This window comes from Myotis brandtii, unplaced genomic scaffold, assembly GCF_000412655.1.
Source record: "Myotis brandtii unplaced genomic scaffold, ASM41265v1 scaffold510, whole genome shotgun sequence".
Classification (NCBI taxonomy): Eukaryota; Metazoa; Chordata; class Mammalia; order Chiroptera; family Vespertilionidae; genus Myotis; species Myotis brandtii.
The window spans coordinates 1154350-1182317 of NW_005369443.1; the positions used below are offsets into that span (position 1 = coordinate 1154350).

Below are 27968 nucleotides of genomic sequence, written 5' to 3' on the forward strand. Positions count from 1 at the left end.
GCCTGTCTATCTCCATCCTAAGTGAGATGGAATATTTTGGACCCAAAGATAGGACCTAACGTCCATGACTTTGTCTTCCTTGTTGGTGTCTGTCCTTGTTCTCAGAGGCTGAGACGGGCGTTTGGGCCCCTGGTCCTGCTGCTCCCTGTCTGCGTGGTGGACTGACCAACCGCCTGCTTTGCCTGGGACTAAGTTTCTGGGCTAAACCCAGGAAAGTCCCAGGTGAATCGGGGTAAGTTGGTCAGCCTGGTTGAGTGACAGCTGTGGATTTGATCACCTGGTCTTCCTGTTCCCCATGTCCTGGCGAGTGGGAGGAGGAGTCCTCCCAACAGGAAAGACCAAGCTTAGGGACAGACAGACAAGGACAGACCTCATCCCACTACCCAGTGGCTGGGGGTCTTAGGCAAGTCCTTTCATACTAACCCCAGACATTCTGATGGCTGTCTGGGTGTTGCCAGTGCTGCAGGCCTGGGACCATCTTGGAAGAGCACCTGTCTGACCCGGAAGCCTCCCTCCCTTTCCATCCCAGGACTGGTCCTCCATGATCTAACTGTGGCCAGAGTTGCAATCTCTCAAACTGTCTCTTGGTATTTTTTTTTGGCGGGGGTTTGGGTGGGGGAGTTTAAATGTTTTTTATTGAGTTCAGAGAGAGGAGGGGAGAGAGAGAGAGAGAGAGAGGGTGGGGGTTGTCGAATCCCTGGATGAAGGGAGCATCCAGGATGGTGGGTGGGGAAAGGGAGCTTGTAAATGGGCACAGCTGAGAGGTTCATCTGCAACCTCTTGCACCCCTTCTGACCTCTGACCCCATCAGCCCCATTCACTTCTGCTGGGCCCCTGGGGCAGCTCAGGTACTCACCAGGAGGCAGCCACTCTCTTGATGTGCCTGGGGGTCTGGCAGGGGTGTGTGTGGGAGTGGGGGGCGGACAGAAGCCCCATAAGGCAGAGCTGGAGCGTGTGGAGAGCAGACCTGGGGTCTGGTCTGCAGGAACACTGCTGTGTTAAACCTGCCCCAAGCGCCTTTCCCATAGGCGTCTAGGCCATGGGCAGCGGAAAGGGCAGGCTCCGGGTCACCTCCCCGCTGGCCTGGAGTGCAGGCTGAGTGATAGGGTGTTTGGGATTGGATGTCCACCCCCCTGGCCCCAGGGCCGGCTGCAGTGGGCTTGGTGGGCCTGACCTCTGTGGGCACCTCCCACCCGGAGGCAGGCTCAGACATGGACACTAGCGCTTGGCTAACTGTTGGCTCAGGGACCGGGCTGGCCTCCAGCTCTCGGCGGCCAGGAAGCTGCCACTGTCTAGGCAAGGAATCCCGGCGCGGGAGGGAGGCGGCAGCAGGAAAAGCCGAGGAAACTGGAGTCGGGATGTTGGAGCTGGAAACGTCCCCAGAGATCAACCTGTACCTGGCTGCCTGTCGGGATCCCCTGGGAACTTCAAAATACACTGTCCTGGGCCCTGCTGGGGACCTGTCACCTGAGAGCTTCTGGGGCCCGGGAATCTCGGGGTTGGGCTGGCAGATGTTGGCAGCAGCTGTGCTACCTGCCTGCCTCCCTCACAGATGGGCAGGTGAGGCCGGAAAGCTGAGTGATAGGGCAGGTTTAACACAGCAGTGTTCCCACAGACCAGGATCCCAGGTCTGCTCTCCACACGCTCCAGCTCTGCCTTATGGGGCTTCTGTCCGCCCCCCACTCCCACACACACCCCTGCCAGACCCCCAGGCACATCAAGAGAGTGGCTGCCTCCTGGTGAGTACCTGAGCTGCCCCAGGGGCCCAGCAGAAGTGAATGGGGCTGATGGGGTCAGAGGTCAGAAGGGGTGCAAGAGGTTGCAGATGAACCTCTCAGCTGTGCCCATTTACAAGCTCCCTTTCCCCACCCACCATCCTGGATGCTCCCTTCATCCAGGGATTCGACAACCCCCACCCTCCCCTCCTTGCCCTGCTTCCACTGCCAGCTCCTTCCTCCTCTCCCAGGCTGGAGAGCCACCCTCACGCCAGCCGACCACGGCTGCCCACCAGGGGCCCCTGGAGTGGGGCCTCGCCCTCCCCCTTGGAGGCTGCCATCCTGTTTATGAGCAATCTGACATCCATGCCCTCCAACCAGGGAGCGCGCTGGTGAGGGGGAATGAAGAAACTGAGGGCACAGAAACCAAGTTCCAGAGGCAGGACATTCCTGCTCAAAGTGAGTGACAAAGTCAGGACGGACTTGGGACGCAGGACCCACCCCTAATTCAGAGGAATGCGGCTGATGGTTGGACCCCAGGTGCAGTGACAGGCCAGCTCAGACAGGACCCGAAGCAGGGTTTGCACATTTGATGGCCATGGCCCAGGTGCCGGACCCTCACACCATGAACCCAGGGACTCAGAGATGCACACAGGAACACTCAAAGGGCCGGAGAGCCAAAAAGCAAGCACCATGGAAGTGGGCACAGCTACCACCCTCTCTGAGGGGGGCTCTGCAGAGGGGAGGCAGGAGAGGAGCAGCAGGGCTGTTTCCTAAGCTCCCAGGACTCGGATACAGTGAACTCTCAAACCACTCTCATGTTACAGAGAAGATTTGGAGGCTCAGGCACCCCGACCAAAGGCCTCAGAGCCAGGATGTGGCAAAGCTGAGACCTGAACCCAGATCTTGCCAACTAAACCTGGGCTCCTTTCACCCTACGACAAAGCCTTCAGCCCACTTTCCTCTGAAACAGCCCAGATCAGTGGGCGTGGCCAGCTGAAGTGAGAGGGGACCCCAGGACAGGTGAAGGCAAGGAGACGCCCAGAAGGGTCTTTCTCCTCCCTGGGCCTGTAGGAAGAGGGCTTGTCCCCGGAGCCCAGGGATGCCTTGGGCAGATGCCTTCCCTAGCCAGTGGTCCAACTGGGAACCCAGACCCTACCCTCACGTCTCTAGGCCCCTGGACACGCCTGTCCTCTGGCTGCTGGGCCCTGGCACCTCTGGGACCTTTGTGAGAGATACCCCTCCCCTTTGCCTGGCTCACTCTTAGCTACTGTCAGGCATGGAGGCGCCTCCTATCCTGACTCTCCAGGCTGGCCTGCTGCCCCTTGGCTGGGCACCCACAGCTCCTTCTTCCCTCCTCCCCTGCATCTCTTCCTCTTCCAGGAGGCCACCTGCTCCTCTGGGCCCCCTGGGTCTGACCAGGACCAGCCTGGAATACAGAACTAGGCCTGGAAGGGTGTCTCAGGGAGGGGCAGGTTTGGAAGAATCAGGAGACACAAATGACATGGGATTTATGTGGCTGCTGTTTACAGGAGGGACTGGGGGGCACAGAAGGCCAGGGGGGCAGTGAGAAGGCCATTGCCGGGTGTGGGTAAGCGAGGATGGTGGCCTGGGTGGCAGGTGATGAGGAGTGGACAGACGTGGGTGTGTTCTGGAGCCGAGCAGCGAGACTTGCCCCTGACTGTTTTCGAAGTGACAGAGAGGGGACTCCGGGATGAGGCCTCGGTTCCAGCCTGGGTGGATGACCAGAGGGAAGCAGATCTGAGTGAGAAACACGCACTGTGCTCCCTGTGAGTTCCTCGTTGGATGGTGAAGAGTGAAGAGTAGTGGAGGAGGCAGGCTGGAGGCGGCATCTCAGGAGACGTGAGAGAGAAATCGAGAGTCACCAGCACATATGTGACATTTAAAGCCAAGAGATTGCCCAGCAGTGAGGGAGGGTGTTGGCCAGGGACGAGGAGAGGGCCCCGGACCCACTGGCGCTTGGCAGTCAGTGCCAGGAGGGCAATGCCCAGGAGGTGGGAGGAAAACCAGGTGTGTGGCGCCCTGCTGGGACTAATTCTGGGCTAAACCCAGGAAAGTCCCAGGTGAATCGGGGTAAGTTGGTCAGCCTGGTTGAGTGACAGCTGTGGATTTGATCACCTGGTCTTCCTGTTCCCCATGTCCTGGCGAGTGGGAGGAGGAGTCCTCCCAACAGGAAAGACCAAGCTTAGGGACAGACAGACAAGGACAGACCTCATCCCACTACCCAGTGGCTGGGGGTCTTAGGCAAGTCCTTTCATACTCACCCCAGACATTCTGGTGGCTGTCTGGGTGTTGCCAGTGCTGCAGGCCTGGGACCATCTTGGAAGAGCACCTGTCCAGGACACCTGTCTGACCCGGGAGCCTCCCTCCCTTTCCATCCCAGGACTGCTCCTCCATGATCTAACTGTGGCCAGAGTTGCAATCTCTCAGACTGCCTCTTGGTATTTTTTTTGGCGGGGGTGGGGGTGGGGGAATTTAAATGTTTTTCATTGAGTTCAGAGAGAGGAGGGGGGAGAGAGAGAGAGAAACATCAATGATGAGAGAAAAACATTGATCAGCTGCCTCCTGCACGCCCCCTACTAGGGATCAAGCCTGCAACCCAGGCATGTGCCCTGACTAGGAATCAAACCATTGACCTCCTAGTTCATAGGTCGACCCTCAACCACTGAGCCACAGCGGCCGGGCACCTTTTGTTTTTTGAGAGCCAGACAAGCCAAAGTTGTCAGACACTCTGCTCATAGCTTGCAGATGTCCTGGCTCCCACCTGAAGTGGCCGACTGTCATACTTGTTAGTTCTTGAGTACTTGTTGAGTGCCCATGAAACCCCAAGCAGCGTTCGAGACAGTGGGGATACGGTAAATTCGAGAGCCCTGGCCACCCAGAGCTCACATTCTAGTTGGGGAAATCAGGCGAAAAGCTCACGACCAAGTCATTCAGATCCATGAAGACAATAAGGGAAGACATGAGGAGTGAGTGTATGGGGTGGGTACTGCCGCTGTGGCTTCATGGTCAAGGGAGGTTCCAAGGAGCTGGTGATGGGGCTGAGGCGTGGTGGGCAAAGGAGGCAGCGGGAGGAGTCGGAGACCTGGAACGGCCTTCCGCTGGGAGGAACGTGCATAGGAGGCCCTAGGTGGGCCCAGGACACGCGGGGCCTGCAGCGAAAGGAGGTTGCTTTCCATTCTGTGGACAGTGGGAAAACAAGAAGCTTCTAAGCAGGAGAGTGACATGGGATTTATGTGGCTGCTGTTTACAGGAGGGACTGGGGGGGCACAGAAGGGCAGGGGGGCAGTGAGAAGGCCATTGCCGGGTGTGGGTAAGCGAGGATGGTGGCCTGGGTGGCAGGTGAGGAGTGGACAGACGTGGGTGGGTTCTGGAGCCGAGCAGCGAGACTTGCCCCCGACTGTTTTCGAAGTGACAGAGAGGGGACTCCGGGATGAGGCCTCGGTTCCAGCCTGGGTGGATGACCAGAGGGAAGCAGATCTGAGCGAGGAACACGCACTGTGCTCCCTGTGAGCTCCTTGTTAGATGGTGAAGAGTGAAGAGTAGTGGAGGAGGCAGGCTGGAGGCGGCATCTCAGGAGACGTGAGAGAGAAATCGAGAGTCACCAGCACATATGTGACATTTAAAGCCAAGAGATTGCCCAGCAGTGAGGGAGGGTGTTGGCCAGGGACGAGGAGAGGGCCCCGGACCCACTGGCGCTTGGCAGTCAGTGCCAGGAGGGCAATGCCCAGGAGGTGGGAGGAAAACCAGGTGTGTGGCGCCCTGGCAGCCGCGGGAGGTGTTTGAGGATGGAGCGGGTGCTCGCGGTCTCCCTGCCTGCCTCTTGACCCTTACGGTCCTTGCCCACCCAGGAACCCAGCGGGGCTGGGAGTCCCTTGTCACTGAGGGCTTCCTGGCCACTTGTGCCCAGGTCAGGGCCAGCTGCCCATGCTCTGGTGTCACTTCTGGTGTCCTCTCCGGTACCACAGAGCGGCACTCGGGCATCTCCAGCCTCACCCCTCACCTGGCCCCGTCCTCTGTTTACCGGTGTGTGATGGCTCAGGCCGTCGCCTCAGTTCTCACTGTCCCCTCCTCCGGGGACGTTGCTCCTGTTTAGGCCTGGGCACTTGCCTCCTGTGAACTGCCTGTCGTACTTTGTGTTCTGTTTCGTATAGTTTTGTGGTTTTATTGGGTGATTTTTTCCCTTCTCTCATTTTCAGTTTAGAACTACCCCCCGTTTACGTGGTTGATCCGATGTGGTCCCAGCAGACCTGGGTCTGGGTCTCCTTGTGCAGGGGTCATGGCTCATGGCTCCCAGCCCAGCTCCAGCCTCATGGAACCCGCCCCTCTCAGAGGCCCCGGAGTTTGCAGGAGGATCTTCTCTCTATTTCATCCCCGAACACAAGGCTGGGCCTCCTTGGCTTAGGACAGAGGCTCCTAGGAGCCCAAATAGCCAAGACAAGGAGTCAGGGGATGGCCCCCAGCCCAGCCTCCCTTCACTCCCTCCATCACCCCTCCCTCTCTGACTCCCTGGATCCTTCCTAAATGGATTAGGAGCCGCAGCCGGCTGGGGCGACCTGGAGGCAGGGCTGGAGTGGTGTCTGGTGCCTCCTCCTTTGCCCTGATTTGATTTGGACTCAGCAGCTGGGAGGCTGGCAGCCAGAGGCCTTTCTGGGAATGGCTCAAGGGACTGGCAAGCGGGGGTAGCTGAGGGAGGAGACAAGCAGCCCAGACAGGCGAACCTCTCAGCGGGTCGTGCCCCAGAAGGCCCCTGGCCCTGGTGCTTGCTGCCTCTTGGTCCATTAGCACGCCTTATTCATGGCCTGTTCTACCCTCGGCATCCTTAACACTGTGGATTTTGAACGTCTATCATATTGCAACCTTGGGGAAGAAATACATTTAATAAACATTTAGAAGTGAACCCAATATACATTTTGGCCAACTGCTGACTGGCCAGTTGTTAAAATCAATATTTATCCACAGCCAACAGCAGACTCGGGCCAAGACTGAGGCCAGAGCCAAGCTCTGATGCAGCCCTAATTCCTTTGACTGTTTCTGTAACTAAAGTCCGACACCTCTCACCTTGTTGTATGTGACACGCTCGGACATTTGCTCTTCTATGTCATCGACGTTATGAGCCACTTAAAGGCCACAGTCCTTGGTTTGGACCACAGTGCCTTGGTCCATCGTATATGTCCGGCCCTGAGCTGTGCCCTGGGAGTGCAGCGGTGACAGGCAGACGGGTCCCTGTCCTCACAGAGCTTAAGGTCCAGGAGTAGCTGCACTGATAGAAGATACTCCAGGCTTGGTACCCTTTAAGGTGCCAGACCCAGCTTCACCCGCCCAGTGCTGGTTCCCGCCCCCGCCCCATCCCTAGTCATGTACACAGACTCCTTCACCCCGATCTGCTGGACGTAAGGAGGCCGGATCTACAAACTCCCTCCAAGGCCCGCAGCCTGTGGGTGGGCCCCCTGGATGTGTTTCCTGGGGTCTGGAAGGAGAAGGGCAGGATGGGACGGGAACTGAGGGAGGCTGACCTTTGCATCTAGTGGGTGCCCAGACCAGGCTGGGTGGTACAGGGGCGGCAGGCCAGTTTCCTGCCTAGGGAATTCCTGATAGGGGAGCCCTGGTCTGAGGGTGCCCCAGAGACGGGGAGAATGCAGCTCTGTTCTCCAGGAGCCTTATGACGAGGGGACAAAGTCCTGTGTGTGAGAAACTCAGGTCTGAGATGAAGCAACCTCTGTATCTCTGAGACTGAGTCCTGACAGCCAGGAAGTAGACTGTGGCTCAGAGGCCTCGGAGCAGTGGCCTTCCCCAGGGGAGCTTGTGGCTTGATGCAGAGCTGTGATGGAGGAGCTCGGGGACATGTGGGAGGACAGCAAGGGTAGCTGGGGCAGGAGAGGGCAGGAAGTGGGGTGAGAGGGGGTACCTTCACAGCAGAGGCAACAATTTAAAGCTGAATAGGCAGTCAATAGATGATGAAGGGGCCAGGAAAGGCACTCGGGGCAGGGAGAGTGGAACCTGTGACAGCTGGGGAGCCACAAGAATGTGGGTACGTTGCCCAGCCAGCATGGCGCAATGGTTGAGCATTAACCTATGAACCAGGAGGTCATGGTTCAATTCCCAGTCAGGGCACATGCCTGGGTTGTGGGCTCGATCCCCAGTGTGGGGCATGCAGGAGGCAGCCAGTCAATGATTCTCATCATTGATGTTCCTATCTCTCTCCCTCTCCCTTCCTCTCTGAAATCAATAAGAAAAAAAATTTTTTTAAAGAATGTGGGTATGTTTGGGGGATGATGACACCTAGAATACCTGGAACATGGGTGTCTGGACCAGGAACCTTGAATACCAAGCTGAGTCCAGAACTGTGGGCAGTAGGGAGCCACATAGGGTGTGTGAGCAAGAGAGAACTATAGCCAGAGCAGTGTGTATGGGGCGAGTTGATGGTTGGGTTGCTGGTCATAGTCCTGGGCTCAGCTCTGAGGCTGCAGACTTGGGGGATGTATCTGGGGCACATGTCTCCATTATCCTGCCACCTGTGCCACGCCTGTACAGGCCACACGCGAGCCGCTGCGTGTCCAGGTCTGTCAAGCCTCTGATTCCATCTTCATATAAGACCCTTAGGAGACGAGAAGGCCAGCTCTTGACTCGTCCCACGTGGGCAGTAACGAGCCGCTGCGTGTCCAGGTCTGTCAGGCTCTGATTCCATCTTCATATAAGACCCTTAGGAGAAGAGAAGGCCAGCTCTTGACTCGTCCCACGTGGGCAGTAGAAACAGCCCTGAGGTCTGGGGCCAAGCCAGTCGGGGTGGGCCCCTACCACGTGTTCCACTCCCCATGGCGCACACCCACCTCTGTCTGCTCCCTCTCTCTATCCAGGTGACCATGGCCTTGCTGGGGAAGCGCTGTGACGTCCCCACCAATGGCTGTGGGCCTGACCGCTGGAACTCCGCCTTCGCCCGCAAAGACGAGATCATCACCAGCCTTGTGTCTGCCTTAGATTCCATGGTGAGTACCCCGGCCCACCCCCGGGAGTGGGACACCCAGCTTTATAACCAGACGTTGGAGCTCTAGTCGCACCTCTGCCTACGTCAGGGGACGAGAGTCTCAAGTGAGATTAAGTACATAAACATCCAGTCCTGGGAATAAAGGCTGGCCCCAGTCCTCATCCCCTGCTCCTCGTTTCATTTACTCTTATTCAAGGCCCGTCCCTGGCATGGTCACAGGCCTCCCTCCCAGCACCTGGAAGATAATGTGTGGGCAGTGATTCGTTAGAGAGCTGTTGCTGCATCTTGGGGCTGGGAGAGAGAGACGGGACTTCATAAATTACTACTCTGCTGGCACCGTTGCCTACATATCTAAGCCTGTAGCAGTTTATCTCAAATGAGAAAATAATAATATAATTTTCCTCTATCCTTTTCCGGGGAAAGTTATATGATGGAGGGTAGGCAGGTGTTTTTTTTAATCTGCATTTTAGGATGGTGAAGTTGAAATTCAGAGACTTTCCGGGGAAAGTTCTATGATGGAGGGTAGGCAGGTGTTTTTTGTTGTGTTTTTTTTAAATCTGCATTTTAGGATGGTGAAGTTGAAATTCAGAGAGAGCACCCCCTTACCTGAAGTCACACAGTATGACCAGTTTTTGAAGTGGATTCGGGTGCAAAGTCTTCAGTTCCCTACGACAAAGGGCCTCCTTCCAGGCTGTTCTGCTGTAGGAGGTCCTAGAGCCACGTAGGTGGTGTTGGGCCAGAGGCAGCAGCACCCCGGGGAAGGCGGCTGGGTGCAACCCCTGCCCTGTGCAGAGCCGCCTTCATGAGGAGGGAGCCGCCCGTGCCCTGCAGCAGTATTAGCCTGGCGGTGGTGGAAGTGCAGCTGACACAGGCACTGATGGCCATCACCACAGCCACTGCCACAAGAGGCCATTGCCATTTAAATGGTAACGAGCTAAAATTAATACAGTAAGCACTTCAGTTGCTCAGTCACACTAGCCTCATTTCAAGTGCTCAGTGGCCACATGAGGCGAGTGGCCACGGTATTGGACAGGGCAGAAACAGAATATTTCTAACACGGCAGAAAATCCTATTGGACAGCACTGGTCCAGAGGGTTTTCCGAGGTTCCGAGGCTCTTGGAGGAGCCGATGGCTCTAGCTAGCCTGGTGACATGTCGAAGACAAGTTCCCCCAGCCCCTAGGCCCCTAGGCCCTTTCCTGAGGGACCTTCTTGGGTGACAAGGCACTTGCTTGGAAGTGACTGAACTCTGGCATCCTCAGGGCTCGGAGCCAGGGTCCTCAGGTGGTCCGCAGGGTTGTGGGCAAGTGCTGTCCATCACCAGCACCCACCCCTGTTTCAGACCCTCCTCCAGGCATTTCCTCACGGCCCCCATTCTTGGTGCCTTTGGGTGAGTCGATTCCCTGCCGGGGCCTCAGCCCCTTCAGCTAAGAAGTGACCACACCACAGGGATCTCCTCCAACTCTGACAGTCACTCCTTTGTTAGAAACAACCAGATCTGTTTGTCTTGTTTGTTAATATCCTGCAGTGTTGCTGTGGGGAAAGGGAGTGGCAGGTTTTGCTTTAATCTTAGCAGAAAACAAAACCCCCCTCAATAGGGGATCAGTGGGGACAGGTCTGCTGGCCCTGCAATGTCCCAGCTTCCTCACCAGAGCAACTCCAGGATGGAGCTGGACACGAGGCATGATTATGGCCCAGAGAGGGTGAGGAACATGTCTAGGTCACACAGCAGCAGAACTGAGATGAGAAGCCAGATTTCCTGACTGTCAGCAAAGCACTACCTAACTCAGAAAAACCAGCCTTTATGAGGCACCAACTGCATGCTGAAAGTTACAGGCAGGGTTTTCCTGGTGAGATAGGTCAGAGGCCTGAGACGTTAGTGGTCTTGGTTGAGGGTCCCCTGTGTTAGGGCGCCCCTTGCAGTGAGCCCGCCAACCTCAACTCTAGGGCTGCAAAATACCTCTTTGCCCGGATGTCCACATGGATGCCCGGTTTAGAAATTCTTTCCCGCCAACAAGGCCTCCTTGAATCCCCACAACCAAACCCATTGAAACCCTTCGAGCTGGGCTGCTTGTCTCCATTCTACAGATTTGGAAACGAGCCCCGTGAGGGGTGTGACTGCCCCAGTCCTACAACAGGAAGTGGCTGAAGTGGGATTGAAGCCTAGATCTGTCTGAGCCTTGGTTCTCCTGGGGCCCATCCTACCTTTTCCTCATCCAGGGCGTAGAGAGTCCAGGACAGGATTGTCCCTGGGGCTGGGTCCGGGCCTAACAGAGGAAGCCCACCCCAGAGCAGGGAGGACCTGGGAAGAAGGAAGGGCAGAGGCCTTGTGCCTTTGGTCTTCCTCCAGCCTCCGTAAACTTACCTTCTCCCCCTGACCGTGGCCAAGCTGGTAGGAGATGGGGGGAGGGGGGGCGGCGGCAGGGTCATTCATTGATTCCCCTGCAGATTCTAAGACTGAGAATGTTGGAGGAGCCACTGCTCCCTGGAGCTGCTGGTGGGAACTCACATCCCACCCCCAAAGCTGCATGAAGGTGTGCGGGGCTGGGGGACCTTCCCCCGGCTCACGTACCCTGCTCCCCCTGTAGTGCTCGGCGCTCTCCAAGCTGAACGCAGAGGTGGCCTGTGTCGCTGTGCATGATGAGAGCGCCTTCGTCGTGGGCACCGAGAAGGGCAGAATGTTTCTGACCGCGCGGAAGGAGCTGCAATCAGACTTCCTCAGGTTCTGCCGTGAGTACCCCGGGACTCTGCAGGGCCAGGGTATTGGGTCCCCAGAACAACACTGGGTGTTTCTGTGGGGGGACGCCCTGGACAGGAGGGGTTGTGCAGGCTTCCCGACTTGGCGTTATCAGGGGCAGCCCCCGTTTTAGTTGGAATCATACAGCAGCCCCTCGGTTGGTAGAGCCTGGCTGACTGAACCCCAGGGCCAGCCAGCCCCATCGGCTCATTGACAGAAGGGGACACTGAGGCCCAGTGCTGTCCAGTTCTTGTGCGTCCGTGTTTTTTGGTGTTTTTTTTAAATCTGCATTTTAGGATGGTGAAGTTGAAATTCAGAGAGAGCACCCCCTTACCTGAAGTCACACAGTATGACCAGTTTTTGAAGTGGATTCGGGTGCAAAGTCTTCAGTTCCCTACGACAAAGGGCCTCCTTCCAGGCTGTTCTGCTGTAGGAGGTCCTAGAGCCACGTAGGTGGTGTTGGGCCAGAGGCAGCAGCACCCCGGGGAAGGCGGCTGGGTGCAACCCCTGCCCTGTGCAGAGCCGCCTTCATGAGGAGGGAGCCACCCGTGCCCTGCAGCAGTATTAGCCTGGCGGTGGTGGAAGTGCAGCTGACACAGGCACTGATGGCCATCACCACAGCCACTGCCACAAGAGGCCATTGCCATTTAAATGGTAACGAGCTAAAATTAATACAGTAAGCACTTCAGTTGCTCAGTCACACTAGCCTCATTTCAAGTGCTCAGTGGCCACATGAGGCGAGTGGCCACGGTATTGGACAGGGCAGAAACAGAATATTTCTAACACGGCAGAAAATCCTATTGGACAGCACTGGTCCAGAGGGTTTTCCGAGGCTCCGTGGAGCTTGGAGGAGCCGATGGCTCTAGCTAGCCTGGTGACATGTCGAAGACAAGTTCCCCCAGCCCCTAGGCCCTTAATGGGTTTCCTGAGGGACCTTCTTGGGTGACAAGGCACTTGCTTGGAAGTGACTGAACTCTGGCATCCTCAGGGCTCGGAGCCAGGGTCCTCAGGTGGTCCGCAGGGTTGTGGGCAAGTGCTGTCCATCACCAGCACCCACCCCTGTTTCAGACCCTCCTCCAGGCATTTCCTCACGGCCCCCATTCTTGGTGCCTTTGGGTGAGTCGATTCCCTGCCGGGGCCTCAGCCCCTTCAGCTAAGAAGTGACCACACCACAGGGATCTCCTCCAACTCTGACAGCCACTCCTTTGTTAGAAACAACCAGATCTGTTTGTCTTGTTTGTTAATATCCTGCAGTGTTGCTGTGGGGAAAGGGAGTGGCAGGTTTTGCTTTAATCTTAGCAGAAAACAAAACCCCCCTCAATAGGGGATCAGTGGGGACAGGTCTGCTGGCCCTGCAATGTCCCAGCTTCCTCACCAGAGCAACTCCAGGATGGAGCTGGACACGAGGCATGATTATGGCCCAGAGAGGGTGAGGAACATGTCTAGGTCACACAGCAGCAGAACTGAGATGAGAAGCCAGATTTCCTGACTGTCAGCAAAGCACTACCTAACTCAGAAAAACCAGCCTTTATGAGGCACCAACTGCATGCTGAAAGTTACAGGCAGGGTTTTCCTGGTGAGATAGGTCAGAGGCCTGAGATGTTAGTGGTCTTGGTTGAGGGTCCCCTGTGTTAGGGCGCCCCTTGCAGTGAGCCTGCCTACCTCAACTCTAGGGCTGCAAAATACCTCTTTGCCCGGATGTCCACATGGATGCCCGGTTTAGAAATTCTTTCCCGCCAACAAGGCCTCCTTGAATCCCCACAACCAAACCCATTGAAACCCTTCGAGCTGGGCTGCTTGTCTCCATTCTACAGATTTGGAAACGAGCCCCGTGAGGGGTGTGACTGCCCCAGTCCTACAACAGGAAGTGGCTGAAGTGGGATTGAAGCCTAGATCTGTTTGAGCCTTGGTTCTCCTGGGACCCATCCTACCTTTTCCTCATTCAAGGCATAGAGTCCAGGACAGGATTGTCCCTGGGGCTGGGTCCGGGCCTAACAGAGGAAGCTCATCCCAGAGCAGGGAGGACCTGGGAAGAAGGAAGGGCAGAGGCCTTGTGCCTTTGGTCTTCCTCCAGCCTCCGTAAACTTACCTTCTCCCCCTGACCGTGGCCAAGCTGGTAGGAGATGGGGGGAGGGGGGGCGGCGGCAGGGTCATTCATTGATTCCCCTGCAGATTCTAAGACTGAGAATGTTGGAGGAGCCACTGCTCCCTGGAGCTGCTGGTGGGAACTCACATCCCACCCCCAAAGCTGCATGAAGGTGTGCGGGGCTGGGGGACCTTCCCCCGGCTCACGTACCCTGCTCCCCCTGTAGTGCTCGGCGCTCTCCAAGCTGAACGCAGAGGTGGCCTGTGTCGCTGTGCATGATGAGAGCGCCTTCGTCGTGGGCACCGAGAAGGGCAGAATGTTTCTGACCGCGCGGAAGGAGCTGCAATCAGACTTCCTCAGGTTCTGCCGTGAGTACCCCGGGACTCTGCAGGGCCAGGGTATTGGGTCCCCAGAACAACACTGGGTGTCTCTGTGGGGGGACGCCCTGGACAGGAGGGGTTGTGCAGGCTTCCCGACTTGGCGTTATCAGGGGCAGCCCCCGTTTTAGTTGGAATCATACAGCAGCCCCTTGGTTGGTAGAGCCTGGCTGACTGAACCCCAGGGCCAGCCAGCCCCATCGGCTCATTGACAGAAGGGGACACTGAGGCCCAGTGCTGTCCAGTTCTTGTGCGTCCCTGACACAGAGGCTGAGCACACTTGTTTAGTACTTGCTGAGCACCTGCTGTATGCAACACCCTTCACAATGCCAACACATTTATCTTGACGTCAACCTTGGAGGTAGGCATTGTCATTGTATAGTAACATAATCTTGGAGCCACCTCCTGGTGGCTCGGGGATGGAGTGACAGGACACGTCCAGCAGCACACAGGAAATGCTCGGTAAATGGGAGCAGTTAGTGGTGCTCTGGCCCTGCACGTACTGCTGCTGTTTACTTCTGGCTTAGGGCACAGTTACAGTTACCCCAGAGTCACAGGACACATCCAGCAGCACACAGGAAATGCTCGGTAAATGGAAGCAGTTAGTGCTGCTCTGATAAGTGGTGCTCTGGCCCTGCACGTACTGCTGTTGTTTACTTCTGGCTTAGGGCACAGTTACAGTTACCCCTGGTTCACAAGCGAGAAACTGAGACTCCGTGAGCATAAGCCACTTCCCCAGGGACATAGCTGACGAGTGAGTGAGGCAGGATCTGAGGCCAGGCCTCTGTTCTGAAACCCATGCTCTTTCTGCTACACTCCTTCAGAATCGGGAGATGCAGCACGGGCACCCCAAGAGCCCTGCCACGGGGTTCGGGTCGCTCTCAGCAGAGACCGACATTCAGGGCTGTGAGCTGGAGCCCCTGAGCCAGAGGAGTCGTTCTGAGGCCCCCAACCCTTCCACGCTACTTGAGCCTTAGGCCCCTCCTAACCCAGGCCCTGCCTCTGCATCTCACCTCCCGGTGTTTCTTGTACTTACCCCAGCTGTGCTGTGCTGCCTGCTAGTTCACCAGCCCTGTGTCCCTTCCCATCTCTGCCTCTGCCCCACCTGGAAGGTCCTCATCCTCTCCTCTCCCTGGCAGGTGTCTGCCAAGCCCCCTGCCCCAGGCCACGTTTAGGCCCCTCCATCCCTTGAACCTTTGCTGTGGTTGCTCCCCATACCACCCAGCCTCCTGTGCCCTAAATTTCCATCTGCGCCTGGTGCCCCAGCTTGGCAGTAAGCTGGGAGAGGTCACCTTCACCTTTCTGGTAGATTCTTGGGTCCTACAGGATTAGGGCCTGGCCCCAGCACTGAAGGCCAGCACTCAGTCGAGCATTCGAGCCCACAGTTTGGGACTCAGAGCTCTGGAGTTAAGGGCAGGCCCTGGAGTCAGACGCCTGGGGCCACATTCTGGCCCTGCCACCTGCTACCTGGGCCTCAACCTCCTCATCTGTGAAAGGGGAGAACAGTGCTCCCCTCCTCACAGGTCGACCTGAGGATTAAATGAATGAATACACGGCAAGCACTTAGAGCAATGCCTGGCCCTTAGTTTACACTCAGTGAATGCCAGCGGTTGTCTGGCCAGTATAGCGTTTTCCTTATACCCCAGGTCTGGACCCTGGGATCAGCCATTTCAGGGAAAGCCGTCCCTTAGCATTGGACAAACCACTCCTGGGGGCCAGCCGCTTCCCCGGCCTCCCCGTCCCACTCAGCCCTCAGAGCCTGCACCCTCTCCAAGGGAGGGCGAGGGACTGGGGCTGGGGCCGGGTCGGGTGGGCAGTAGCAGGGTCTGTGGTCCCCAGTTGGCCAGGCTGGAAGCCAGACTCGGGCCTGACGAAGGTGCACCTGGCTTCTCGGAGCCAGGCAGAGCCACTATTTATAGCACCGGGAACTCGGGCTGGTTTATTTCAAGCGTCACAGCTCCTCGGAGGAGAGCAGGCTGCAAGCTGGGAGGGGGCTCTGGACTCTCCTTTCCTGCACTGTTTCCAGCAGCTTCCCCACCCAGGGACCCACTGACACGCCTGAGCCTCCGCCCTAGCCCAGCCTTGCGTGAACCTGCCTCTTCCAAGCCTCTCAGCCCCCTGGTGGGGTCCTCATCATCTCCCCACTTGGCAGAGCAGAAAGCGGGGGCCTCGATCGTTTAAAATGGAGCGTTAGTGTCAGAGCACAGAAAGAGACAGATGGAATAGACATTCGTTGGACCCCAGTTCTTTTTTTTTTTTAATATATTTTATTGATTTTTTACAAAGAGGAAGGGAGAGGGATAGAGAGTTAGAAACATCGATGAGAGAGAAACATGGATCAGCTGCCTCCCGCACACTCCCCACTGGGGATGTGCCCGCAACCAAGGTACATGCCCTTGACCGGAATCGAACCTGGGACCCCTGAGTCCGCCGGCCTATGCTCTATCCACCAAGCCAAACCGGTTAGGGCTGAACCCCAGTTCTGAGCCAGGCCAGCTGGTCTCCAGGGAGAGCTCACAAACTGAGGCCCAGAGAGGAAAGACACTTGCGTACGGTCACACAGCAGGTTAGGGGTGGCCAGGGACGAGACCCAGGCCCCATGACTAGCCTGGCCCTACGCAGGCTTTGCTCACTCATTAATTCTTCATTCATTCATTCACTCATTCATTTGCACTTTGTGTTGGGTGCCCCGCTGCTGAGCTCAGCACAGGGCAGGGACAGTCCAGCTCCCTGGGCAGGTGGTGAGATGGGTGCTCACCACCCCTCCGTATGCTCTGTGTCCCACAGGAGGACCCCCGTGGAAGGAGCCGGAGGCAGAGCACCACAAGAGGGTGCCTCGGGGTGAGGTTGGCGGCCGGAACATCCCTCGGTCCACCCTGGAGCATGGCTCAGATGTGTACCTTCTGCGGAAGATGGTAGAGGAGGTGTTTGATGTTCTTTATAGTAAGATCCTTCCTCATTCCATTTGGGGGCCCCAGGCGGGTGGGAGCCCTGGTCCCCACTCAGATGAGGAGGCTCCCTTCTGCCCCACTATGGACCCTAGGCAGCACTTCAGTGCAGCTCTCCTTCCTCCTGCATCTCTAGGCATGGATCTTCCACCCCAGCCCGTGTCCTCACCCACCATCCCCTCTGCCCCTGCCCAGGCCCTGGTGGTCACCGCCACCTCTCACCCAGAAATGGCCCAGGCCTCCTCACCTGTGAACAAGGGCATCTTTCTAAAGCACAAGTCTGACCATGCTCTTTCCTGCACTTCCTTTGGGGGTGCCCTGTCAGGGGGAAGGGTTAGGCTGTACCTTCAGTGTGGCTGGAGCACCCACCACAGCCCCTCCCTGCCCACCTCTCCAGCTGGGCCGGCCGGCCGGGCTGACCCACCTCCTGAGCCACTTCCTGTTCTCCAGCACACCCTGGCTCCATTTCACACCCCCTCGCCTTTGCACCACTGTGCCCTTGGGGGCCGCCTTCTCCTCTGTATGGTGGAGACCATATTACTCTAAGGCTCAGCTCCAGGAAGCCCCCACAGACTGGTTGGGGCCCCCTCTGGATACCCACTGTGCCCTCTCCCCTCACCAGGCAGCTGCTCTCAGCTGGGTCAGGGATGTACCTGCTGTTCCTGTGGTCCCAGCCTGCAGGTCAGGGCCCAGGAGCAGCAGGGTTCAGGGGGCATTTGTTGAATGACTGAGGGAAGGCCACCTGGCAGCCAAGTCCTTCCTCCGGGGCTGGGGAGGGACAGGCCTGGCCTTTCTTGGAAAGGGTCAGGATGCAGAGTCAGGGCCCAGTGGTAGCCTTCACACTCCCCAGGTGACCTTGGGCAGGCCCTACCTCGTTTATCTCTGACTCACTTTGTACCTTTCCCCATTCCTCTTGGGTTCTGTGGAGCAAAGGCCTGTGAGGGAGCGCCTGCTGTTGTTTAAATGTCGGGAGGAGGCCAGGCAGGGAGATGGGGCCCGGAGGTCCTATGTAAGCACACTGGCCACCCTGGGACAAGAGGACCTGTCACTCGGGGTTGGCTACGCCACTGCAGACACTTTTGCCAGCTGCAGGGTTCGTGCCCGGAGTCCCCTCTGCCCCTGCCCACTCTGCCCTGGCCCCCTCCCCCACCTTGAGCAGAATCAGAGGTGGCACTGAGGTGAGGGCTGTCGCATAGAGGCAACAACAGATGTTTCTGAGCCCAGGCCTCTAGGCCCTCCCACCCCCTCGGTTCCCAGCCATGCTCCCCTCTACTCACCCCTCCCTTCATCCTTTCCATCTTCTCAGCCTGTCTCTCCTCTCTTTCTGAATCCCCTCTTTCTGTTTCCTCTCTATTTCCTGTCTTCCTTACTTTCTCTCCCTCTCATTCTCCTCTCCCTTCCTCCCTATGGCTTTTTCCTTGCAATCTCTCTCATGCCCTCTTTTCTCTCTCTCATCTCTCTCACCCCTCCTCACCTCGTGCCCACAGCCCCACGTCTGCTTTTCCCTCCACCCAGATGCCTCAATGGGTAGCCCTGGCCCTCAGACAATGGGTGCTGACCCACAGCCCCCACTCACCAGCCTCTGGGGTTATTCTGTGTGAAATCTGCATTTAAGGAACTGATGGAGTTCTTGTTTCCTGGGAACCCAGCACCAAGGAAAGTCACTCAGCATGGCCCCAGCTCTGGAGCACGCCTGGCCCCCACCCATCCTGGCTGCCCTCTCACACTAGACCCTCTCCTCGATCCCTCCTCCCACAGGCGAGGCCCTGGGAAGGGCCAGCGTGGTGCCGCTGCCCTATGAGAGGCTACTCAGGGAGCCTGGGCTGCTTGCCGTGCAGGGGCTGCCCGAGGGCCTGGCCTTCCGGAGGCCGGCCGAGTATGACCCCAAGGCCCTCATGGCCATCCTGGAGCACAGCCACCGTATCCGCTTCAAGCTCAAGAGGTGAGTGAGGCCGCCTGCCTGGGAAGGGGCCAGGGTCTGGTGGCTGGGCCAGGAAAGGCTAGGAGGGTGACCTGCTTCCATGCTGGCTCAGCCCCGTGTGGTCACTTCAGACCCCCACAGGGGACCCTGGTTGTAAAAGCTGCCAGTCTGATGGTGGAGGTGAGGCAGAAGTACCATCATGGAGTGTTACCTGAGCCAGGCGTTGAGTCCCGGAAGGCCTCCCAGGGGATCCCTGAGTTGCAAAGAGGCTGGAAGAGACTTGGTTGGGGGAAGTAGCACCAGCAGCACTGCAGACTCCAGGGACGGCCGGGCAGAGTGGAGGTGGCAAGGCAGACCAAGGGCCATCAGTGCTCCAGCCCCACTGTCAGCACACGGGCCAGGAAGAAGAGGGGTGCGATGGGAGGTGGAGTGATTAACTGCAGCTGAAAGGACACCGTTGGTGGACTGGGACACAGGGGCGGAGGGCCGGGCCTGGCTTCTCCGGTCGCCCAGCCATGTGGTCCTGGGCACATCACGCCCCACCCCAGGTCTGCACCCCCACCCATAGAATGGGGGATGGCTCCTGTCCTGCGTACCTCACAGGCTGTCGTGTTCTGCGGAGGGAGGGCTGAGGGGCTGCAGAAGAGATGCAGCCAGCGGACAGGTGCACAAAGCTGTTGTGTGTCCTTGTCTCCTTTACCCAGGCCACTCGAGGATGGCGGTCGGGATTCAAAGGCCCTGGTGGAGCTGAACGGTGTCTCCCTGATAACCAAGGGGTCTCGGGACTGTGGCCTGCATGGCCAGGCCCCCAAGGGGCCACCCCAGGACCTGCCCCCCAGCGCCACTTCCTCCTCCATGGCCAGCTTCCTGTACAGCACTGCACTCCCCAACCACGCTGTGAGAGAGCTCAAGCAGGAGGTGCCCACCTACCCACTTGCCCCCAGCGACCTGGGCCTCAGCCGGCCTGGGCCTGAGTCCAAGACTCCCACTGCCCAAGACTTCTCTGACTGCTGTGGTAAGCTTCTGCTGGGGGCCCCATGTCTGGGGGTGCGACAGAGGTTGCTCACGTAGGGCACCTTCTAGGGCAAGTCAGGGTGTTCAGGCCCTCCCAAAACTGAAGGAGGAATGTCGGGGCACAAGGCTGGGGCAGGACAAATGGCATTCTGGCTTAGACCCAGTCAGACACCAGGCCTTCACTCAGCCTTCTCTGAACAGTGTCCTTGGCCTGGGACCAAGAGACAGCCGAGAGGACTCCCAGAGGAATCTATGGAAAACATGCTTGGTCACATGCATTTAATAAGCACCTACTATATACCCACTGGATTAGGGAGACTGGAAGCGTCAGAGAAGCAACAGCTGGATATGAGAAAGACTTTGTTCATGTCCTGGCTTCTCTACTTAGTGGCTAAGTGTCCTGGGGCAAATCTTTATCTCTGTGAGCCTCAGTTTTCTCATCTGTAAAATGGAGATGCCAGTAGTGCCAACCTCGAGCTGTTGTGATCATGATTAAATGACAGAGCTTGTTAAAAATGCACATGCTCAGACCTCACCGAAGTCTGGCTGAGTCTGAAGCTTTGGGGGCGAGGCCCAGCTGTCTGCAAATTGACAAATCCACTAAGTGGTTCCAATGTAAGCTCAAGTTTGAGAACTGCTGTCACATAGTAGGTGCTTATAAGTTATGTTCATTATCTATCTTCTATAATAATAAAAGGATAATATGCTAATTAGACTGGACATCCTTCCTGACAAAGCCGGGGCTGGAGGGAAGCCAGCCCGGGTCCTGGGTGCCTGCCGGCGGCCGGAGGAGGGAAGGCCTACTCTTGCACGAGTTGTTGTGCATCGGGCCTCTAGTTATAAGGAAACAAAAGGACGCCCACACACATGCAAACGTGTTGGCTGAGCAGGGGGCTGGGATTCACACGCCTGTAAAAGGTGACCTCAGACGTCCTGCCCTCCCTGATCTGCCATTTGGGTAGCAGAATGTCTCAGGCCTCTGGTTAGAGAACTTGCCTAGAGTTCGTGAATACAGGACTCAGTTCTGGGGTGTTTGTGTTGGGTGACAATGTTACCCCAGAGCCAATGCCTGTGCTCCACAGCCAGATCTGGGGACCCCTCTTGAACCTGTACCTTTCCTTTTCCTTGTCCAGGACAGAAGCCCACCGGGCCTGGTGGGCCTCTCATTCAGAACGTCCATGCCTCTAAGCGCATTCTCTTCTCCATTGTCCACGACAAGTCAGGTAGGACAGCGCCCATGGCGGCACCCTGACCAGAGTGGGGGTCGGGGGCTGAGGGTGGTCCTTGATAAAATGGAAATGCGTCTGCCATCTCTTTGTGAGAGAAAAGAGGACAGCTCTGCACAAGGGACTTGTGAGTAAAACCAGAGTGTAATCGTTACATGTTGCTGCATAACAAATTGCCCCCAAAGTTAGCTTAAACCCGCAAGCATTTGTATCTTAAAGTTTCTGTAGGATGGGAATGTAGGAGCAGCTCATCTGGGTGCTCTGGCTCAGGATCTCTCATGAGGTGGTCATCACAATGTCGGCTGTGGCCATGATCATCTGAAAGCTTGACTGGGGCTGGAGTCATCGCTTCCAAGCTCAGTGGTGTGGCTCTTGGCAGGAGGCCTGTTCTCACTCTTTGGGCCTCTACAGGGCTGCTTGAGTGTCCTTACAATATGGCAGCTGGTTTCCTGGCGTTAGTGATCCCAGAGAGAGTGAGGAGGAAGCCACATGTCTTTTATGACCTGGCCTCAGAAAACACTGTCACTTTTGCCACATTCTACCCATTAGAAGCCAGAGCTTGATCTAATCCACACTCAAAGGGAGAGAGAGGAACTCAACGCCACCTCTTGAAACAAGGAGTATGAAAAAAATGTGGACAGATTGGAAAGTACCTCACAGAGAACCGAGGGCAGGAAAATTGAGGATTCGTTTATACCAAAGAGGGATGAAGACTTCCCAGCAGTTTTGCCTCGTGGAGGTCTCCGCCTCACCTTCAGTGAGAGGCTCTTTTTAGAAAGCCTAGTCCCCTTTGATGAGATTGGGAACCCCACTGCCCCAAACAAGCTTCATCCTGGCAAGGAGAGGATGTGGGTATCCAGCTGGAGCGGCCATGGTGGGCAAGGGGTCCAAGCTGGGATAGAATCTCGTTGGGTACTGGTTGGGTGCTCTCAGGCAAAATACTGAGCATCTCTGAGCCTGTTTTCCCATCTGAAAAGGAGAAATAATATCTATGTTTAAAGGTTGTCATGAGGGATTCAACAGGATATTATATATATACACACACACACACACACACACACATACATATACACATACATATATAAAGTACTTAGCATGGATAAGCCCTTAGTAAATTAAAGATGTTGCTTTATAATTATAATGACAAAAGCTCACTCTTGTTATTCAAGTTAAATTGAGGCAGAGGCTTTGATTTCATGTAAGAGGCCAGTAGGGTTAAGGGTTTAGGGGAAGCCAACAACTCCAAGGCTAGGTGAGACCCCAGATGTATGAGGCATGAGGGTTGGGTCTTTGAGGTCAGGACTCAGCCTCTCTGTTCTCCAAGGGAGCGTTCTCCCAACTGCCCACCTGTCTGGGGCAGGAGGAGCCCAGGATGGACCGGCTGAGCCTGCACCATATCCTCTGCCCGTGGGGTAGACAGAGGCAAGAGGCGGGAGCGGGTGGGGAGACTGTCAGAGCATCCTGGATCTGTGTGGGGCTGCTTCCTGAAGGAGGCTGGGGCGTCAGGTCCGAGGTGGGAATGGGTGGAAGGGCTGTGGGGGGAAAGCCCAGGGCCCAGGGCGGTGGAGAGAGAGTCGCTGTCTCTGGGCACAGCCCCAGCCGGGAGTGGGGGCAGTGGGGGCGTCTCTTCACGAGGCAGCCGGGCCACAGGGTCACGTCTCTGACTGGGCCTCACTCGTACCTCCTGTGTTTTGATAGAGAAGTGGGACGCCTTCATCAAGGAAACCGAGGACATCAACACGCTCCGGGAGTGCGTGCAGATCCTGTTCAACAGCAGATATGGTGAGTGGGCGGCGGCCCGCGGTGTGGCCCTGGTGGCGTGTTGAGCATCTCATTACGTGGCAGTCACTTGTGTTCCCTAACATGACAGCCAGAGCCATATGCTGGCACCCGCATGCCATCAGCGCGAATGGCATCTCCTGTCTGAGGAGGGGGTGGTTGTGTCAATATTTCTCTTCTAGATTCTCCGGGGGGTGGGGCTGATGGCAGAGGCCCAGACCTTGACTCACCTGTGGGAGGCAGGCAGATCGGGGGGCAGGCAGTCAAGTGAAAAATGGCTGCGTGCAAATTCCCCACAGCACCGTGCCCCTGCCTGCCTCCTTGCCTTTGCCTGTGGGGTGCCCTCTGCCTGGCATGCCCTGTGCATCTTTTGGAGGCAAAGTCCCACTTGTTCTTTGAGACTTAGCCTGGGCTAGGTGGGCCTCCGAAGCTAAGCCCTGTCAGGTATGGTTGAAAGGGGCTTCTTATGAATAACAAAGGCTGCCCTTCCCACCCCCATCACACAGGAGATTACAAGGGTTTTGTGAGCCCTTGCGCCAGGAACCAAAGTTGAAGACCACAGACATACTTACTACGTCACATATTGATCTGGCTTTCCTCCCTTCTCTTCACACACATTTATTGATCCGCACACTTACCAGTCGTGCATCGCAAGCCCCCCACCTTGTGTTAGGCTCCCAGGCCAGCTCTGGTCTCTGGTGTTGCAGCATGAGTTGAAGACCACAGACATACTTAGTACATCACATATTGATCTGGCTTTCTCCCTTCTCTTCACGCACATTTATTGATCCGCACACTTACCAGTTGTGCATTGCGAGCCCCCCACCTTGTGCCAGGCTCCCAGGCCAGCTCTGGTCTCTGGTGTTGCAGCAGTTGCTGAAGCTGTGTCTTTGGTAGCAGGCAGTGCTGCACAGCCACACACTCCAGTGTGGGGTAGCACACAGGGACGGGAGCCCTCAGAAAGAGGCAGCTCAAAGGAAGGTGAGTTCTCAGCAGGCTCGGGGAGTCATGGATGGCTTCAAGGAGGAGGTGCCCTTTGATCCAGGCTGGGGCTGAGGAGGCCTGGGCACATGGGCTTGACAGTTCCAGGTTGGGGCGGGGCTGAGCAAGGCCCTTGGGGCCTTAGTGAGAAGTCTGGGAGAAGCTGGGTGCCTTTGATGTGGCCACACGGGCCCACCCACTCCGCCCCTCTGCCCGGGACTGGAGGGCTGTCTGTCTGCACCTGAGTCCTCCAGGCCCCAGGCAGGTGTGAACTGGATGGGAGGCAGGGGGAGGGCGCTGGGGGGGCTCTGCCCCAGCCCCGCTGGCACGCAGCCACCAGTTTTCAGGCCTGTTGTGGGCTCTTGATGTTTCCGGAATGTGGAACCTTTTCTAGACATCAGCACCTGGGCCCACCACAGCCAGATCCAAGCAGGCATGTTGGACTTAGAGTGGCCCAGGTCTTGCCCTTTCTCAGCTTTCCCGTCAGCTGCCCAGGGGAGGAGGAGGCTCCCCGTGAATATTGGGGAGAACATTGGGCGACCTGAGGCATCCTGCAGACCCCGGATGAATAGATTCTGCTTCTGGTTCTGTCCTTCCAGCTACCAATTCTGGGGGAGGTGATGTGGCTGGGGTGCAGAGGGAAAAATAACGAAGAAAGGGGGGGCAGCCTTTAGGGAGCCTCAAGGACATTGTCACCTGGGAAACGTAGAGACTAGACGAAGGATGTCGGATTGTGCATGGCGGCTTGGTTCTCCCTTCCCAGCCCTGCTGCAGCTGGGGGCTGGCAGGGTCATGCCTCCGTCCACCGGAGCCCCTTGCTGCTGAAAAGGCAGGCGCAGCACATCTGATGAACCCAAGCGGAGATGGATTTATGTAGACTCGAGGAACCTATTGCTCAAGTGCTGGGGCTGGGGCGTGGCTGGCGATGTTGGAGGTGGGGAGCCGGGGGAAGAAATGGTTTGACAGCTGTTGAGATTTTGAGGGTTTAATTTGACAGTGAGTTAAGTGTGACTTCACAGTGGGATCTGGCTGCCAAAGCCGCCAACGCAGACCTGGGCTGCATCAACAGGAAAACAGTGTTGGCAGTGTCCCAGGAAGGGCCCCAGACAGCGCTGCTCTGCCCTGGTCAGGGCACGGCTGGAGGGAGGTCCAGCTCAGGGCTGGTCGTTGTCAGGACAAAGACAAACCCTGGTGGGGACACAGACAAGGCCAGGATGGGGAAGGGCCTAGGGAACAGTGAGAGATGTGGGACCCTTGGGAGAGAACAGAGTAGCAAAGCAAGAGTGGACACCGGCCCTGGCTGGTTGGCTCAATGGATAGAGCATAGGCCTGTGGACTGAAGGGTCCCAGGTTCGATTCTGGTCAAGGGCACATGACCCAGTAGTGGGTGTGCAGGAGGCAGCCAATCAATGATTCTCTCTCATCATTGATTTTTCTATCTTTCTCTCCCTCTCCCTTCCTCTCTGAAATCAATAAAAATATATATATTTTAAAAAGAGTGGACACCCAGCCCAGCTCATCTCCTGAGACCTCCCAGGCCTTGGGGAGAACAGGGGACGCATGAAAGTACCATCAAGCTCTGGCCAGGTGGCTCCGTTGGTCTGAGTGTCATCCGTACACCAAAAGGTTTCGGGTTCAATTCCCAGTCAGGGCACATACTTAGGTTTTGGGTTTGATCCCCGATCCAGGACCATATGGGAGGCAAGCAATTGATGTTTCTCTTCCTTTCTCTCTAAAAATCAATTTTTTTAAGTGCCATCAAGCACACAGTGGGTGCTCAAGTAGTGTTTGGTGAGTGAATGAATAAACACATAGAGAGCTGGGGTGTGAGTGAATGTCTGAAGTGCCAAGACCAAACCTAATAGTCCAGAGGAAGAGAACAAGTGACCACTCATGAGCCCGGATTCTGTCGGCAATGCTGTCGGCAATGCTGTCAGCTTCCGGCCCGAATCTCATTGATGTCACTGAAGAGTGAGAGGAGTGCCAGGCCCTCACTGGCGGAAAAGGCTCACCTGTGTGGCCAGCGGCATCCTGCCAGAGCCACCTGGAGCCTGGGGGCTTCCTGCAGCCATTCACTCACTCAGTGGAAATGCAAGGAGCACTGTGGTGTGCCAGCCCCATCTGGATCCCAGACGTGGGCAGCGAGGACACCCTGCTCCCGTGGAGCTTAGGTTCCAGACAGCACACCAGTGACTAGACGAGCATGTTCGCAGTGGCAGGTCCTGATAAACTCGGGGTGAAAAACAAAGCGGGGTGGGCTTGGGAGGGGTGGAGGGGGCTGTTTTAGGCTGATGAGGGGGCATTTGACAGACACTTGGAGAAAAGGAGAGAGGGGAGCATCTGGTTACGTGGGAGGAAAGTATCTGAATAAACAGGAGAGCAGGAGCAAAGGCCCTGGGGTGGGTGTGTGCCTGGCCTGTTAGGAAAGCAACAAAAAGGCCCGGAGACTGGAATGAGCAAGCAGAGGGGTGAAAGGGGTGGGGGGGGGAGATAAGGTCCCAGGTGATGGGGTCCTGGTCCCATCGAGCCTCAGAGGCCCAGGTAGGACTTTGACCATCCCTGAGTGAGATGGGAGCCTGTGGGCATTTTTCTAAGAGAGAGGATGTGATTTGACATTTCAGCATGGCCACTGGGTGGCCAGAGGTGCCGGGTGGTGGGAGGTGATGGCAGCCACGGCCCTGGGGCCCTGCGTGTCCTATGGCCTTCGTCTTGCACTCAGCCTTGCCATTGCCCTTCCAGCGGAAGCCTTGGGACTGGACCACATGGTCCCCGTCCCCTACAGGAAGATTGCCTGTGACCCGGAGGCTGTGGAGATCGTGGGCATCCCGGACAAGATCCCCTTCAAGCGTCCCTGCACCTACGGGGTTCCCAAGCTGAAGCGGATCCTGGAGGAGCGGCACAGCATCCACTTCATCATTAAGAGGTGCTGGGTGGGTTGCAGGGGGCATGACCTTTGTTCCACGCTAGGCCTGGGTGGGTTCAAGGTATTAGGGTGTGAAGGCTGGGCAGAGGCAACAGCAGGCATGAGGCAGGGCCCTGGGGAGGCGACGATGGGGCAGGGATGGAATGAAGTGGTTCTCTGACTTAAAGAGAGAATCAGGCAGACCTGGGAGAGAATTCTGGCCCTGTAACCTAACAGCGGTGTGGTCTCCTCTTACCTGGGGAGAGGTTGGTCCTCCTAGCTGGCAGGAGAATTGCCCTCACAGGTACTGGACTCACCACCAAGCTTGTACCAGCAGTTGCAGGCAATGCCCAGACTTCCTGGATGATCCCTCCTAAATGGTTAGAGATGGAGGGGTGGCCAGAGGCCGAGCCCGCCAGCCCCCTGCCTCCAGGCAGCACTGCATGGTCCCTCCCCAGGCATCTGTTCGGGATGTTTCCCCTCGGTGGTGTGAGCCTGGTACATTCATTACTCATGTGCCTGCTCGCTTATTATAGTCTAGTTGCCACTAGACTATAAAGTAAGCAGGGACCGTGGACAGGGCTGTGCTTGGCTCATTATTGAATCCCCAGTGACCATGACAGTCCCTGGTAGGTAGTAGATGCCTAATACAGATCTATGGAATGCGTGAATGAATGCACACACGCACGCATGCTTGACCAAGTTGGGCTCATACCTTCTGACTTCTTTTTTTTTTAATATATATATATTTTATTGATTTTTTACAGAGAGGAAGGGAGAGGGATAGAGAGTTAGAAACATCGACGAGAGAGAAACATCGATCAGCTGCCTCCTGCACACTTCCCACTGGGAACATGCCTGCAACCAAGGCACATGCCCTTGACCAGAATCGAACCTGGGACCCTTGAGTCTGCAGGCCGACGCTCTATCCACTGAGCCAAACCGGTTAGGGCCCTTCTGACTTCTTAGAGCTTAGGAAATAACCTGGGTAATGGGAGAGAGAAATGGGTTGAGGGCGCCGGCTTAGGGTGGTCGGGGCCTCTGAGAGAAGCCCCATCTGTTAAGCCAGAGCTGGGAGTTTGAGAAGGGTGGGCCCATGTAGAGCTGGGCAGTGTTTGGGCGGAAGGGATGGCCTCAGCGAGCAGCCTAGATTCCCCGGGGCTGCAAGGAGGCCAGGGCGTGAGCTAAGGTTGAGAATTGCTCTAGGGTGGTGGGTAGGACTTCTGCAGGGCGGCTGGAGGCCAGAGGCGGGGTCTCACAGGCCCTCTGGCTGCAGGG

The 27968-nt window shown here is 56.8% G+C and overlaps 1 protein-coding gene across 2 annotated transcripts in view; it reads left to right on the plus strand.

The window, feature by feature from the left end:
* GTF2IRD1 (GTF2I repeat domain containing 1) overlaps positions 1-27968 on the plus strand; it is a 111428-nt gene that overhangs the window by 19200 nt on the left and 64260 nt on the right. For both annotated transcript variants that reach the window (XM_014548516.1, XM_014548517.1), the window contains exons 2-9: positions 8594-8722; positions 11308-11449; positions 16707-16862; positions 18626-18809; positions 19493-19803; positions 20936-21025; positions 22727-22810; positions 26528-26711. In XM_014548516.1, the coding sequence (XP_014404002.1) occupies positions 8600-8722; positions 11308-11449; positions 16707-16862; positions 18626-18809; positions 19493-19803; positions 20936-21025; positions 22727-22810; positions 26528-26711 (1274 nt within the window). In that variant the 5' untranslated portion in view covers positions 8594-8599. The remainder of the gene's footprint in view (positions 1-8593; positions 8723-11307; positions 11450-16706; positions 16863-18625; positions 18810-19492; positions 19804-20935; positions 21026-22726; positions 22811-26527; positions 26712-27968) is intronic.